The 15495-nt window shown below is 45.9% G+C and overlaps 1 protein-coding gene across 9 annotated transcripts; it reads right to left on the bottom strand.

Annotated features, from left to right (window-relative positions):
- Nucleotides 1-269: 269 nt before the first annotated feature.
- Nucleotides 270-13552, bottom strand: ttll3 (tubulin tyrosine ligase-like family, member 3). Of its 9 annotated transcripts, none has more exons than XM_048255226.1 (19): nucleotides 13318-13552; nucleotides 12352-12452; nucleotides 8880-9015; nucleotides 8156-8602; nucleotides 6457-6526; nucleotides 5636-5893; nucleotides 4709-4810; nucleotides 4302-4405; nucleotides 4034-4208; nucleotides 3878-3930; nucleotides 3558-3686; nucleotides 3292-3406; nucleotides 3044-3163; nucleotides 2716-2908; nucleotides 2458-2606; nucleotides 2081-2324; nucleotides 1813-2005; nucleotides 1461-1703; nucleotides 270-991 (listed from the first exon to the last, which is right to left on the bottom strand). In XM_048255226.1, the coding sequence occupies exons 6-19, from the start codon at nucleotides 5733-5735 to the stop codon at nucleotides 356-358; spliced, it is 2556 nt and encodes an 851-aa protein (XP_048111183.1). In that variant the 5' UTR covers nucleotides 5736-5893; nucleotides 6457-6526; nucleotides 8156-8602; nucleotides 8880-9015; nucleotides 12352-12452; nucleotides 13318-13552; the 3' UTR covers nucleotides 270-355. The 9 variants fall into 9 exon arrangements, with proteins under 9 accessions (XP_048111183.1, XP_048111184.1, XP_048111182.1 ...); XM_048255227.1 differs by having other exon boundaries at nucleotides 8880-9012; XM_048255225.1 differs by lacking the exon at nucleotides 12352-12452.
- Between the last annotated feature and the right edge of the window lie 1943 nt (nucleotides 13553-15495).

Genomic DNA, 15495 nt, shown 5'->3' with positions numbered 1-15495 from the left:
ATTGTGTTTTTGGGGGGGGCGCCAATTTGTTGCATACCTCTCAAAAAATGGGTACCTGCGCCCCTGCTCCTCTCCACTACTTGGTCTCCATGGGTGTACGTGCAACTTTTAGTTGAAATACATTAGTAAAAAAGATACTATAAACCAAAGATTTGACCATGTTATTTTTCATGTATTTCCAATTGAACTAAAAAAAAAATGTATTCTTAATGTTTGACAAAAGTAGTATATATTAATCAATAATTTACCTTTGAGTAATCTCACAAATGTTTTGGTTGCATGATACTTTATTGTGAGGTACAGTGGTTATATATGTGCAAAAAATGTTTAAACAAGTTGTCCTCTCTGAACGCCATCATATTTTATGCATGCTCCGCCCAACACAGGTGACTCTTAACATCTTATGTTGGTGTCGGGAGAATGATTGGTATCGGAAACTGGCCTGTGGGACAACTGGAGTGGGAACCAACAACGTGGGGCCCCTGTCTGAATTATGTAGGCTGAACACCCCCAGAGAAAGAACAGGACCAGGGGGAAACTCTTTAGCACGAGCCTTCCCTGATCTGGGCCTCGCTGCATGTCCACAGAGAAATGGCTTCCTTAAGGGCACATCCAGGGACCGAGTTAGCACCCTGGGTGGCAGTTTCAAGTTGTCTGTGATGCTGATATGGTGAGGGACTCTCTGTATCTCTCCAGTCCCATGACTACCCAGCCTGTTCAATGCTGCTGATGGCTGCACCCTGGGTTTTTTGAATGTCAACTCTGTCACCATTGACTTGAAACTTTTCTTGATGTTAGCAGGTGGTAGCTTCTCAGTTGATTTCTCAGTTTTGTCCTCAGAGTCTTTGCGTGGTGAGCGACGCCGCACTTGGGGTGGCGGTGGAATGAAACGAGGCTCAGAGGGCTTTGGAGCAGGAGGGCGTGGTTTCCTGATCTGAGAGCCTTCAATGAGCAGATTGATCCCCACATACTGAGGTACATCTACTGCTGCCTACAGGTAAACCACACAGGTGGAGTAGGTTAGAACAATTACCTGCTAATCCCTTTTTTATTGATACTTAAAGAAGAATTCCGGTGTTTTTTTACATAGATCTCTGTTTTTCGAGGCCACCAAGTAGGCCTACTGTTGGTACAAAGTGTAGCACTTTAGTTTTCTGGCATCTCAAGCTGTTGCCTGCAGCAACTCGAGCTAGGTAGAACCGATTGTTTTTGGGGGTTTTCCATACCGTCAGTACTCGTGACCTTGAGAAACAGTGATCTATGTGAAAAATCACCAGAATTCTCCTTTAATGACATAATGACACAACAATTTACACCATCCACAATGTCATGTGTCCTTATATCAATTTAACACATATTGTCAATTAACTTCTATAGAAAAAACCTATAGTGCTGATAATAAATGACGTTGACACTTAGAGAATTTCACACTTAACTCAAAGATTCATCCTCCACCTCACCTGCTTGTAAATGAGCTCAAAGCCTCCGGTGTAGGCATTGCGATCAAACCTCCAGTCCAGGACCACGCGCAGCGTATCCTCCTGGACCGCCGTGCACAGTCTGGTGGTGACAGCCGTAGACGGCGCCATGGTGGGACTGGCATTGATCTCCAGCAGCCACGGCCTCAGGTCCCGACCGAGCATGAAGTCTGCTCCGTACAGCTCAAAGCTGCCCCGCCGCGACTCCACCAGGTCCTGTGCCGTCTGCAACAACAACAACACATTGCATTTATATAGCGCTTTTCAAGGCATCCAAAAGCGCTTTACAGTGAAGGGGGAACCTCAGTAACAACCACCAATGTGTAGCACCCACCTGCAGTGCGTGCACCACTGCCGACTTCATCCCCGGGACCACCACACCGCCCCACTTGGCCCCCAATCCCTGCCTGGACAGGTAGGAGCGGAACTGGTCACATGACCACATGTTGTCCTCCGGAACTTCGGGGTGGCGCTGCAGCGATGGCTGAAAATGCTTCTGGATGGAATTGTTGCATAAATGCACAGAGCTGAAAAACAGTCATTGAAAAAGTCAATGTGAGATCAACGAAAGACCATGAAAACCATGACAAACATTCACTTACTTTTCCATGGTCTCCACTGAGTAAGGCTGGGTGGAAAAGCGAAGGTAGCACTTCTTATAAAACCAAATGGTGAGGGGATTCCATTCAGTGACCAGGAACCACTGACGCAGGTCAAACTTGGTGCCATGAATCAGCAGGGGGCGCTCTAGATACTTCTGCACCACCCACTTACTGTCCTTTATCAGTGTTGGGTCGCTATCCACGAGCTTCAGGATCTCATCCAGGCGTTTTGAGCACATAATGCCTGAGGAAACAGGAGAGAGACTACAATTTTGTAAAACAAATGGCCTGCAGTGCTTATTATGGTCTATGATACAGCTGTGTGAAGAGACTACATAAAATAACACTTTAACAACAACATGCTAAAGGGAGCTCACCTCTGCCGCGGGACTTTGCTCCAGGTTTGACAATCCAGATGTTGTGGACGCCATCAGTGTCCATCTGTGGACAGACTTCACGTAGCCTCTGCAGTATATCTTGGCAACTGCTCAAATAATATGCGCTACCTTCGACATCGGCACCATCACTGGGTGAGTGAAAGAAAGAGTGACTCGTCTGAAACACGCTGACACACCAATGAACTTATTTTGGGTTAAAAGGCTCTTATTATGAAGGTGAAAGAAGAGAACACTCACTGGACAACCAGGTAGTAGTTGTGAATGAACTCTGACCACTGCTGGTCTGTCAAGGTGGGTGGCGTCTCCATGGATATGTCTATGTCATTGTGTTCCAGGCTGTCAAGGAAGTCCTTGCACACTTGCAAAGCACTTTCGATGATTCTAGGGCTCACCGGTGACACGGCAGGCCTTTTACAGGGTTTCTTAGATACTGTGGAGATGAAAACATTCTGTGAACACGGCTCAGCTTATGGGGGATCTTATTAAACAACACCCACAAATGAATAATGAACGAACAGTGACTGTGAAACTAGTATTAACTCTTCACAAATAGTCTGTCATTTACTTGGACGTGCCGGATCAGTTGTACAAGCAGATGCAACTCCTTCACCTGTGCCCCACTCCCCTCGACTTCTCTCCACGATGAACTGAAGCAGACCTGTGCAAGCTGTTCTCCTAAAGTCCTCTTACAAGAAAATTAGTTGGACAAACAAAATGTTGTGGTATGCTGCATAGGACAAAATATTTAATACACATGAATATGGTTGCTGCCAGGGATTGAGAGAGTAAAGAACAGTGGATGCAGATACTGACCTACAAACGCATACTTCTCATCCTCAGCACCCAATCTGTAACAGCGTGGAAAAAAGCTATCTGGGTCTGCTGCATCGAACCACTGCAGGTTCCTTAGGTTCACACACAGACCCACCTAGAAAGAGAGAGAAGATAGAAATTAAGAGAGTGTGTGGGCACTTGCAGAACATGGTGGTCATTGTGACCACTAGAATGAAAATAATGCAATAGGATGTCTATGGACATTATTGTTGTTTGGCAGTGATACTTTGTGGGTCTGGGCTAACCTTGGTGGTGAAGGTTCCAGCCTTGGCAAAGTGATTGATCATCTGTTCCTTCCTTAGTGAGCGCGTATCAATGGTGTCCCTTCGTGTCGTCCAGTAGAAGAATGATAACTCATTCCTAACAAGTCGTGACTAAAAATAGAATAGCAAAAAGAACAAAGAAATGTAAAGTATGTCAAGAACAAAGACATGTAATGAACACAAAGTGAGAGGATGTCACTGAAAGCAATTCCATATCTATTCTGTGACCCTGGAGAATAAATTGATATTACTCTCCAAAAAAAAAAACATTGTCCTTGGAAGCAATTTCAGAAATATCTCACCATCAGGTTATGCAAATCATTGAGATCATCTTTGTCAGTTTCCTCTGGACTGTCTACAAAAACGAATAAGATTATATTGACAGAGACACTGACGACAGAATTACAAGAGTGACCACTGATATAAAAACACTGGGCTTTCGTGTCCTCACTCCACACCATCATCATCGTCATCACCGCTGTCATCCCCATCATTTGTGTCATCTTCATCCTCTTCACGGCGATGCATCGCCTGCTGATTGGCCCGTGGCAGACGACGTTCCACCCACCCCCTTGCCCTCAGAGCAGCGCGGACCACAGGATATGGGCCCTGTATAGAAAATATCCTCCGCATCTGACAAGATAGGGAATGTGGAGTTGCTGGTCACCATACAGAAATGTGAATAGGTTGGAATGAATACGGAAAGGTCACGGAATTCAACAGTACTTTGACAGCCTTGTCCACCAGAACACGGGCCATCCGCAGCCTCTCAGGGTTGATCATGGGCAGGTTGAGCAGGCTGCGCCGCACCTTCCCTTCTGTAGGTGGTGCTGGTAAAAGCAAAACATAACACCACTACCACCAAAGCAAGAAACCAGGCTCATCCATAAGTTACTCATTACACACACAATCTGGGATTCAACACCACACACAGCACTGCTGCTGATCTAAACAATGTTCCCATTAGAAACTAATTTAACAGGATGTACTGTATACTGGTAAAAGTGAGTGCCCATGCATGATTGTAAACGGTACAATGGTCTATGTCTGTGTTTCTGTGCTTCAAGTATCAGCAGTGACATGTACAGAATGAGTGGTGCTGTGGGCTAGATGTGGCAGATGATTGTTCCTACATGGAGTGGTCCGTGAGCACTTCTCTGGGCTGGACTGGGCGGGAGACTGTGCCCGCTGCTGCAGTCTACCTGGCCGATCTCCATCACTCTGGCCCTCCACATCTGGGGAAGGGGAGGTAGCACATCAGTAGCACATACATACTTTATATTCACCACATATTCACTAATGAGGACATTCATTAAGGATCTGTGCAAGGGATGAAGGCACCCAGAGACAAGCACGCACACACACACACACACACACGCACACGCACACACACAGTCACAATCTCTAAACATCATATGTGCCTGCATGGTGACAGGACATTCAGTTTGCGCGGTCTGATGCAGACAAAACTGAAGTAATTTGTCCCAAATTGCCTATTAGAAAATAAAACCTTACTTTGGAACTGGGCCAGGAGCAAAACGAGATACACTCAACACAATATAAATAATCCCTTTAAGACCGTAACTTGAGCTCTGACATTGACCTTTCCACCACTGGATCAAAGAGCAAGGCCATGGAACTGTAATGCCCTCATTCTTGCTTGCCGCATCGTAATTGTCCGCTGCGACGCATTTCTGACCATGATTCTCATGATTTATTCAGAATGTGTACTGACGCTCCTTTACAGTCAATGCAAACACTGAAGGCTATATTGCGCTGTATAAGGTGTCTCCACTGCGGTGTCCACGGTGATTGAGGGTTTTTAAGGCTCTTTAAAATGCTTAACTCAAAACCGGACTGAAACACACACCTGAGCAACCCCAGCTAATCCCTAAACAAGAGGTAAACAGACTCCTCTTTCTTTTCTCTCCTGGCATGTTTGTTGTAGGCTGACATACATAGATAGATTAGATAGATAGAGGCACACATATTTTTCGCCAATACGCTGTGTGATTGAACAGAGAGTGGAGAAAAGGGCATTTTTATATTGGCCCACTCACCACTCACTGCACTTGAGGGCACAAGGTTCTTTTCTGTGGCCGTTAGCCTGTCCTCCCTGTGTCCTGGCTGGACATATCTCCTGGTCTTAGGGACCTCCATTCAGTCGGCACCGGTTCAGAGTGTCATGGACACCTGGTGCTCTGGCCCCTCTTGCATGCTCCTTCCGCAGCCCAGGTCTGTTACCTTCCTGTTGATCTCATATGTCGGCCATTGGTTTGGGTTCAGCTCGCTGACCAATCCTGTTGTCAGTGCTGCCACTGGAAAGACCCATAAGGGGGGGATTACAGACAAAAAGAAAGACATGAATACAGGTACACACGACGTTACAAGACATGTAAATACCAGGTTAAATGAAAGACATGAATGGACAGAGCTGATTGATAAGGAATGACATACACACCTGTTACTGAAAAGGGAGCTTGCTTATGTAAATACATAGAAAAATAAACAGGTTAAACGAACTGCCTACATTCAAGATCGCTTCAGGTCTGACAGATGTAATTTCTCTGACATAGGCTACATAGCCAAGGCTAGTCCCAAACTTCAAGCCACAGAAGTCTAGTTATTACGCTCCACATCTATATAGTTATGACGCCATAATGCATGCAGCAGATAAGACACCGAATGATTGTGCTAGGAGGACGATGCGTCATATCACCTGTCTGTCAGCCGACATGCAAGTTCTCTTATCCCCAAATGTCGTTTTGAAATACTTGAAGTTTTCCACCCCCCATCACAACCAAGAAGGTTAGCTCGACTGCGCTGAAAACTCCGGCAAGCAATCAGGTGACGGCATGACGGGCAAGTTCCAGCGACTTACCTGGTTTCGCACGCTCTTGCTGTCCAGTGCCCACCCCATCGAGATTCGGGTGCTGGTGGTCGTATTGCACCTGCGCAAAGAGTTCAATCCTCTGCACTTTCACACATTGCCTATAACGTGTTTACTGTATCCATAACAACAGCACATATGAAATAGAATACGTGACCAAAGCAAAAGCCAAGCCCCTTCACTAAAAATATTTTAACGCTAGACAATCATGTTGCATTTGTTGTTCTCAAAGACTTTGTCAAAGACATTGTTTGTGATAGAAGACGTCGAACTCTGGCCTATATAAATAAAAATGTATTTATTTTCAAAATATATGAGTTGCCCTTGACAATATCATGGAATTAGGCTGCGGTTTGCTATGCATGCAAAATGGCCTACTTTACCTATACCTTGTTGTTGCAAGGTTACATATAACCACTAGATGGCTTACTCTGACAATTTTATGCATAGCCCATAGTTCCACATTTAGTAGCCTATTAGGCTACAGTCTCCTAGTTGTCCAGTCTACTGTTAAGCTACTTGTCAGGTATCATTTTTATCAATAGCCTACTTTCCTGGATGAATGCCCCAGTGAATCTCTTGGCAATGAATATGTTTAGAGTAGGCAACAGAACATATAGGCTACCTCACAGACAAATTAAAAAGAAAAGCAGATGCTCCCCCCCTCTCTTTCTCTCTCTCTCTCTCTCTCTCTCTCTCTCACGGTCTCTCCCTCTCTCAAAAATCCCAGAGGAATTGGAATGTAGGATTAATCAGTCTTCCCATCTCTTGGTACCCCCATTCAGGCCTAGTCTGTTCAGTCATTTTAAGGACACCCAATTTTAGAATCAACCAACAATATATTTCAAATTTTTATGAACGGCGAAAAATTGGATCAGAGTCAGAATCAGATGACACTTCTAAATATGGTAAGGCAATCCAGAACCTATGTCAATAGCCTTTGGAAAACTGTGTGGGCGAATATAAATTGACTAAAAAAACTCCCCAATACATCCATTGGATTAGACAAATGAACAAATCTGTAATAAAAACAGATGGAGTTCTGACATGCTAGGCTATCATATCCCCTATACAAAGGAACACATATGAAGAGCAGGTGGTTGGATGGATGAATGGTGAATGGAAACCCCAGAGTGCAACGCTTGGTCATTTGTTCTCGACTTGTGCTGTTTATTTTCAAACATAAATTGAAGGACAGGTGGGATTTGTATTGGCTCAGAGTCAGAACTCAGAGCCTTTTCACTGGTGCTTATCCACTGTTTGCACAGTAGTGTGCTGCTGTGTTTGTTGTGTCTTCTTGACCCATTTTACAGCTAGAGGTGACTTTGAGTTGCCACGGGTCTTTGCTGCTGCTATAACCGTTACAGAGAAGGATGTGGTCGTTGTAAATGATCCGCTTAAATCCCACAATTTTCAAATAGGCTACATCTAAAATGTCAACTGTTTTTCAACTTGCAGTGTTGCTTGCGACAGTGTGGTCACTGTCTGTAAACCTTTGTGGCTGTTTGAAGTGGATAGTACTCAGCAGTTTTGTCTAAATACTATTCTGGCCCAACAGTCAGCTTTGTGGGGATGGGAGGGGCAACTGCTATTGAACAGTGGGCAATGTGTAAGTGTGTGAGGGTGTGAGCGTGCTGTATGTCATTACCATCATGTATGTGGATACTGTGTGTGAATGCATCTGTTTTACCATCCACTTGGACTTGCAAAAGCCAGGCATCCCTTTAAGTTGGGCTTTTGTTTGGCGGCCTAAGAGAACAGTCTCTGTTTCCACGAGATCGCCGCCCACTCCACCTCCATCCCTGCGTTCCAGCGCCTGGGCCAAAGATGAACAGAGAGAGAGAGGGAGAGAGGGACAAAGAAAAAATGGGGGGTGGAGAGATAGGACAGAAGGAGAGAGAGTGAGAAAGAAAAGGAGAGAGAGAGAGAGGGAGGGCTGAAGACACAGTAAGAAGGCGAAACAGCAGCTCGGGCCGTTGCTCTGTTCCTGTGTGCATGAAGACACTGTGTGCATGTTGGCCACGCCTCGCTCTTGCTCCCTCACAGAGCACCATTGTGTTGCGTGAATGTTTCTACTATAGTGATGTCATAGTTTGTCATTCCCAGAGCAGTGCTTGTGCTGAGGTAAACTAGCTTTCTGTGAGGAAGGAAAATGACAATCAGACAGTCCACACAGACACACACACACACACAGACACACACACACAGAGAGAGGGGGAGAGAGAGAGAGAGAGAGAGTAAACAAGTATACAATCTCACAAAACTTCATCATCCAAGGTTATCATCCTTATCATCCTTCCACACTACACATGTATGGAAGTAGACGGTTAAGGACATTGAAGCACAAGGCCTTGTAACCTTCACCTTCTGAACCCTCTCAACTCAACCAGCTTCATCATTTGAATGTCATTTACATGTTGTTTGCCTGGCAGTTGGAGCTCTTGGTCGTGCTTCTCGTGTTGGACAGCTCATGCAAATGGGGCTTTCTTCTTGGCCAGCTGCCTCTCATGGGCCTCAGTTGCTTCTGAGCGTACAGGGGCAGACGGACTGCTGAGGGTGAGGAAAGAGGTATGGGTGTGGTGATGGTGGCAGGGGTGAGGTGAGCTTGCCGTTGTCAATTTCCAAAGGGAGACAGGTGTGCACTAGTCTAGACAAGAGAGATGTGTTTACATTTGTGTGTGTGTGTGTGTGTGCGTGAGACTGACTGTGTTTATAATTAATGATTGTCTTCTTGTGTGTGTCCTGGACATATCAAAGCTGCAGAATATGGAATATGTTGAGTCCATATTAAAACTGTTTATTATCATCAATGTAACCTTTGTCTGCAGGTTATGTTATGCTCCGCTAACTGATGTCATGAGCAATTATCCTCTGTGGGTTATCATCCTGTCATGTCAGCCGCACCTGCTATCAGTAGCAACACTAGATGGAGTCAACAAATTACTATGGGAGGAATGATCCCAAAACCTGTTGAACAAGATTCTCTTTCGCTTTCCCATCTCCCGGTTTTTCCTCCTTGTCTTAACGGCTTCTTACTGGCGGGAACTCTCTCAATCCCATAAATAATCTCTTGGCAAACAGACCTGTCGTCCTCATGGCTGTCCTATGCACATGTCTGGCCAATTAAAGCCCCTCTCCGCCCGAATGGAGAGGGTTGGCTCCGACTTGGCTGTTGACCAGCTACCGTTTCCAACACACTACTATGGTTTGTTAGCGTCGCCATGAGATTGAGATAAATGGGGAACTGGTGGAGGTTTCTCAAGAGTGGGTTTTATTTCACAAAGCTGTTTGCTTTTTATATGTGTTTCTGAGATGCAGAGGTCAAAGTGATGTCAAGAAATGTCAAGTGCAGAGATAGCAATCTACATAGATAAGATAAGACCACTGAAGCCATCAGTACACATCACTACATTATACAGACTCAAATATGCACAAATGCAGCTTGTGTAATGGAACACATTTAACTGCCAAAAGAGATATCCCTGTCTGTTGAATAACTACAGCGTAGTGGGGGAATATGTAAGGAAAGAAATATGAATGGCAGGAATGCATACAGATATGTTTTTGCTCCCAGCTGAAATGTCTGTAAACCTGCTGTCAGTGAATGGTCAAACAGGCCTGGTTTTGACTGAGTGTTCAAAGGCAGTGAGCTGTTCACTAAAAGCGCCGCGCTGCATAAATACCAGTGGCGATGATGGTGATAGTGATAATAACCAACTGATGTGGTCAGCACAAGCGAAGAAACAGAGGAGCTCTCTCTCTCTCTCTCTCTCTCTCTCTCTCTCTCTCTTTTCTCTCTCCACCTGCCAGCCTCTTATCTGCTTCATTAGAATTCTCACTCTCTCGCATGCATAGGCCGCCCACATGGCTTTGGAGATTCATAACAGCACAAACACACAGAGAAAGAGAGAGAGAGAGAGAGAGCGATAAAGTCTGTCTAAATATAGCCAGAGCAGAGTTTTTTCCTCTGTCCTTATAAAGCGCTCTGGAGATTCTGAGCGGAGTATCCTCGACTTGGCTGCACTCCGGAGAGTAGATTGCACCACCCCACCGGACTGGGAACACAGCCATGACTCTCTCTCTCCTCTAGCTGAGGTTTCCTGCTTCGTCTTTTTTCCCCCTGCGTCTTTCTATCTTCAAAAAATCTTTATAGAGTTTTTATCTTTACTCACAGGGGTGAGAGGCATCGGGAGGAACATACTAAAATAGGGAAAGATCCGAGGAGGAACAAAAGCAAGGCAGAGGGGAGTGATGGAGCTCACTTTGGCAGTGCAAAAAAGGAGATGCTCCCTGGCTGAAGAGCGAGCACTCTCCATTTTGAAAAATGGATCTCTTGGGGGTGTTTTGATCAGTTCTGCTTTGTTTTGTACAGTGCTAAAAAAAAAATGAAGGCATGTCTTTCTAATCTCTTTCTCATACTACATCATTTGAAATACCATTATGCCAGTTCACATGGAACTGCCAAGCTTATCCAAAAGCATCATGTCAAATAGAGTGGGTTTTGCTGATGATAGCTACTTTTTGAAAGTGAAAGATGCTGACATGTGTGTGCCTCGCTCTGAACTGGACCCTGGAGGACAAGCATGGGAATCCCCTTGTTTCCCCAGTGTTGCTCTGACACCTTCCTCCCCTGCCCTCTGGGGACAGCTGTCTTATCTGGGAGAGAGATTACCCAGCTTCCTGAAAATCTCGTCTCAGAGAGTTCCTCTGGTCCACGACACAGCTGGTGGGCACTCCTGCTGACACAAGAGCCAGTCTCGCAGCTCTGTTATCATTACGAACACACTCTGCTTTATGTCTGTCTCTCTTTTCTGCATCCCCTCTCTCTCTGCTGTTGTGACGTTTGCACACACATGCCTAATATTTATCAGTCTCTGCTTCTTCACAATGCTTACATTTTCTCTATGCCACCCATCCCCCTCACCCTCTCTCTCTCTCTCTCTCTCATTCTCTTTCTCTCTCTCTCTCTGCCTGTTCTACTTATTTTCCTCTCCTTCAGGGTTTTCTCTGGTGTATCCCCATATTAGATAGAATGTGGTAAAGCAGAGAGGCCTGTCTTTCCCACAGCTGTCTCCAGATGACAACGGTGACAGCAGACGCAGCGCAGACTGCACACAGGGGGCACAGAGGTCACGGAGTAAGAGCTTGACTGTGTGTTTCTTGAGCCTTCTGGGTCTCCGTACACCTGTTGCCCTCGGCCTTTCCTCCTGCCGTGCGCTGACCCACAGAAACTCAGAGGGAAATAAAAACATCCTCTATTTAGATACGAGGACTCTTACCCTACACCTACGCACGGTGAGCAGGCCTGGTGTTTCCCCAGAATAGGGAGAATGAGAGTGTATCAGCGAGGGGACGAGAAAGCGTTAGTCGTGAGGAGCTGAGCAGCAGAGTTACATAAAGGATTCCCCCCCTCCAACACAGCATCCCCCTCTGCCTGTTAGATTCAATGTCAACGTCCGCGCGGGAGCGTGAGGGAGGGAAAGAGAGCAATACTGCTGAAAGGAGAGTGAGACGGAGGGACGAATATACAGTATATATGTGCGTGTGCGTGTGTGTATGTATGTGTGAGTGTGTGTGAGAGAGAGAGAGAGAGAGAGGGTGAGGGGGATGGGTGGCAGAGAGAAAATGTAAGCATTGTGAAGAAGCAGAGACTGATAAATATTAGGCATGTGTGTGCAAACGTCACAACAGCACAGTCTTGACAGGCAGCAAATGGCAACTGGGGGGTGGGGAGCAGGGACATCCCTTGGTACACACTCCTTGGGGCACACACACTGTGCAGAGAGCAGGGTGTGTGTGCGTGTGCAGGGTGTTTGAATGGCTTCACCAGGTGCAGCGTTTAGGCCTCTAAACCTCCTGCTCTGATCCGGACATGCTTTACGGCACCTCTGACAGATGCTCCGACAGGAGGAGGTCTTTGACAGTTGTGCCTCTGTCTCTCCGGCGGGAACTGTCAAACTCATGATGGCACCCCTCAACTGCAGATACTGAACAGTGAAAAATCAGAGTTTTTTTTTTTTTACAAGACAGTGTAACTGAGAGCAATGCATTTGATCACTCTTTTGAATCTCAAAAGTATCTGAGAGACTATATTCTCAAATGTGCTATGTTTCTATGTTCTAAAGTACTCTTCAGCTTTTCATGGTACATAGCAAAAAAACTCAAAGTAGGAACAAAAATAGCACAAACATTTCTGTTACAAAATATTTCTAAATTCAATTGGCATAATATTCCAGACTTGCAGTTCACTGTTATTTTAGCCAACATGTCATAACATGGCAGGGCAGAAATCCGATATTTTATGAAATAACATGCAGCAAGTTAAATTAAAGACACATGGCTTGCCTGAAGTGTGAGAACAACAAACTGATTGTGTGGTGTGAGCATGTGTAGTTTTTCCTGTGTTGCGTGTGTCTGTGCAGATGAAACTCCTGATTAGGTAATAAACGCATGTAGGACTGTGGGTCTGAATGGGTGCTGTTCAGACAGGAAGGCCTCAGCCAAGGGAGGCCTGGCAGGGTGAGGGAAGAGACACCACCGAGGGCCAGCGTGTATGTCGACTGCTGATAAGGAAATCTGGCAAAGAATCAAGAATATCCCCATTCTGACCCCAACATGCTCACACACAAACACACTCTCTCTGTGCCCCCCCCTCTCTTGTCTGTTTCTCTCTCTCTGTCTGTCTGTCTCTGTCTCTCTATCTCTTTCTCACACACACACTGAACACACACACAGAGAGACACACACACACACGTTGTCACACAGACACAAATACAAACACACACACACTCCCACACACACACATGTTGTCACACAGACACAAATACAAACACAAACACACATTATACATACCCTTCCCTTCTCTCTCTCCCTTCCTCATGTGTACTCTTTCACATGCTGGTGATGTTCAGGGCATGCAGCAGTGGCCTCTGTGCCTCAGGCCTGGCTGAGTGGGTGGGAGAAGGCGAGTGAGGGAGACTGCGCGTGAAACTGGGCAACAGCAGGAAGACGGAGAGCGTCTAATACACCCACCCAGCCAGCGGGAATGAGATAACGGAAACAAACATTCAAACAGACTAACACTAACACTGCAGTCATGCAAGAATGGTGTGCAGTCTTTCATGCTCTCAGGATCGCACACACGCATGCACACACACACATACACACACACATACACGTGTGCACGCACGCACACGCGTAAACACACACGCGCACGCACACATTCACAATCATGCCCCACACACACACACAGACTCGCACACTTGTACACACACACACACACACACACAGAGACACACTCTTTCATTCTTAATTCTTCTAGGACACAGTGACCTCACTAAGGAAACCCCCACTGGTTCACTGGCCTTATGCTTTGATGAAAGTTAGCGCACACAATGAAGAGGTGTGTGTGTGTGTGTGTGTGTGTGTATGCATGTGGGCAGTTGGCTGTTTGGATAAAGCACAGAGAGCATCTCCTTTTCGGTCCTTGCATTTCTAGCTTCCCTGAGTTCTAATTGAGCGAGGATGTTCAGATCAAATTACAGGCCTCAGGACGAGTCATCCACAGGGGTTAGAAGCTTAAGCCCCAAACACCCCACATCTCACTGGTGATGTAACATCACACTCTCCCCATCAAGCTGACATGCATGCTGACAAGCATGCTGCCTCATGCGCGCGCACACACACACATATGCATATGCATATGCACACACACACACACACACACACACATGCACATGCACAAGCACATACACATATGCACATACACAAGCACATACATACACACACGCACACACTGACACACACATGCACATACACAAGCACATACACACACACACACACACACATGCAGATACACAAGGGCATACACACACACACAAACTGACACACACACAAAGAGAGAGAGGGACTCACAGCTCACTGTGAAGTTTAACATGAAAGAAACAAATCACATAATGCCTGGTCATTCCACTCATGGCCAGATATGTCAAGAGGATGGCATGAGAGATAGAGAGAGAAAAAAAGAAAGAGAGAGGGAGGGGGAGGAGAGGGATGGAGAGAGGGAGGAGAGGGCACCCAAGCAAGCGACAAGTGATTATCCAGCCCTCCGCGGTTGTTAATTGTATCTGCTTTAAATGCACTCGGCTCGTCATGGCCACAGCTCCCTATCAGCCCTGAGAGAGTCTGCCTTTATTGTCACTCCCTCTCCCCGGGTGTGAAGATAGAGCACTCCATTACAGCCACAGATAGAGCCACAACCAAGTGTGTGTGTGAGTATATGAGTATATGAGGCTATGTCTGTATGTGTCTGTTTCCAATATTAGTGTGTGGTGTGTGTGTGTGTGTGAGTATATGAGGCTACATGTATGTCTGTATGTGTCTCACCCAAAAATGTGTGTGTGTGTGTGTGTGTGTGTGTGTGTGTGTGTGTTCCTATTCCCGACACCCTCTCAAGCCCATACCTGGTTTATTTATCAGCCTCAGACAGCATCAAGCAGTGAAGAGGGTCACTCAGACACAGTGAGCACAACTGGTGCCCCGAGCCGCTGTGAGTCTCTTAATTTAGCCACAGCCCTATCACAGCTCCCTGGCTGAACCGACCACTGACGCTAACCAGGTCCCTCTCCCCTCCTCACTTTATCAGCCATGAAACCACCAACTCTCTTACATGAGGCACAAAATAGAAGTGTTAATATTGCTTTAAGGTCAGATGTATGTTAGTGTGCATGTAGCACAATGCTTTGTGCAGGATTTCAATAACAATGCAGCACAATCTACAGTAACTGTATGTACAACCTATGTGGTATACACTAGCTGAAAATAGATACTATATATGGTATAGAAAATGACAAATTAGTCACATTATTTATGAGGGTGAGAATTTCAGTACAATGTGACAGCATTCCCTGTTACTGGCACTGCACAACTGGAATTCAATGGATCTGAATTGATTGGTCATAGCAAAACTTAATTACCAGCCACAAACCCAGGTCAGCTCAAGGCCTGATAGATCAACTCACTGTCTCAGTC

The sequence above is a fragment of the Alosa alosa genome, chromosome 10, assembly GCF_017589495.1.
Source record: "Alosa alosa isolate M-15738 ecotype Scorff River chromosome 10, AALO_Geno_1.1, whole genome shotgun sequence".
Classification (NCBI taxonomy): domain Eukaryota; kingdom Metazoa; phylum Chordata; class Actinopteri; order Clupeiformes; family Clupeidae; genus Alosa; species Alosa alosa.
Note: the sequence above shows the minus strand (reverse complement) of the source record. Positions and strands in the feature narration are given on the sequence as shown.

Bases quoted from the DNA above. Each gene is read 5' to 3' on its own strand.
- ttll3 (XM_048255226.1), bottom strand. From the start codon at position 5,735: ATGGAGGTCCCTAAGACCAGGAGATATGTCCAGCCAGGACACAGGGAG. The intron at 2,607-2,715 runs GTGAGTGTTCTC...TCACTCACCCAG, and splicing joins AACTACTACCTGGTTGTCCA to TGATGGTGCCGATGTCGAAG. The intron at 2,006-2,080 runs GTAAGTGAATGT...ACTGTTTTTCAG, and splicing joins TCAGTGGAGACCATGGAAAA to CTCTGTGCATTTATGCAACA.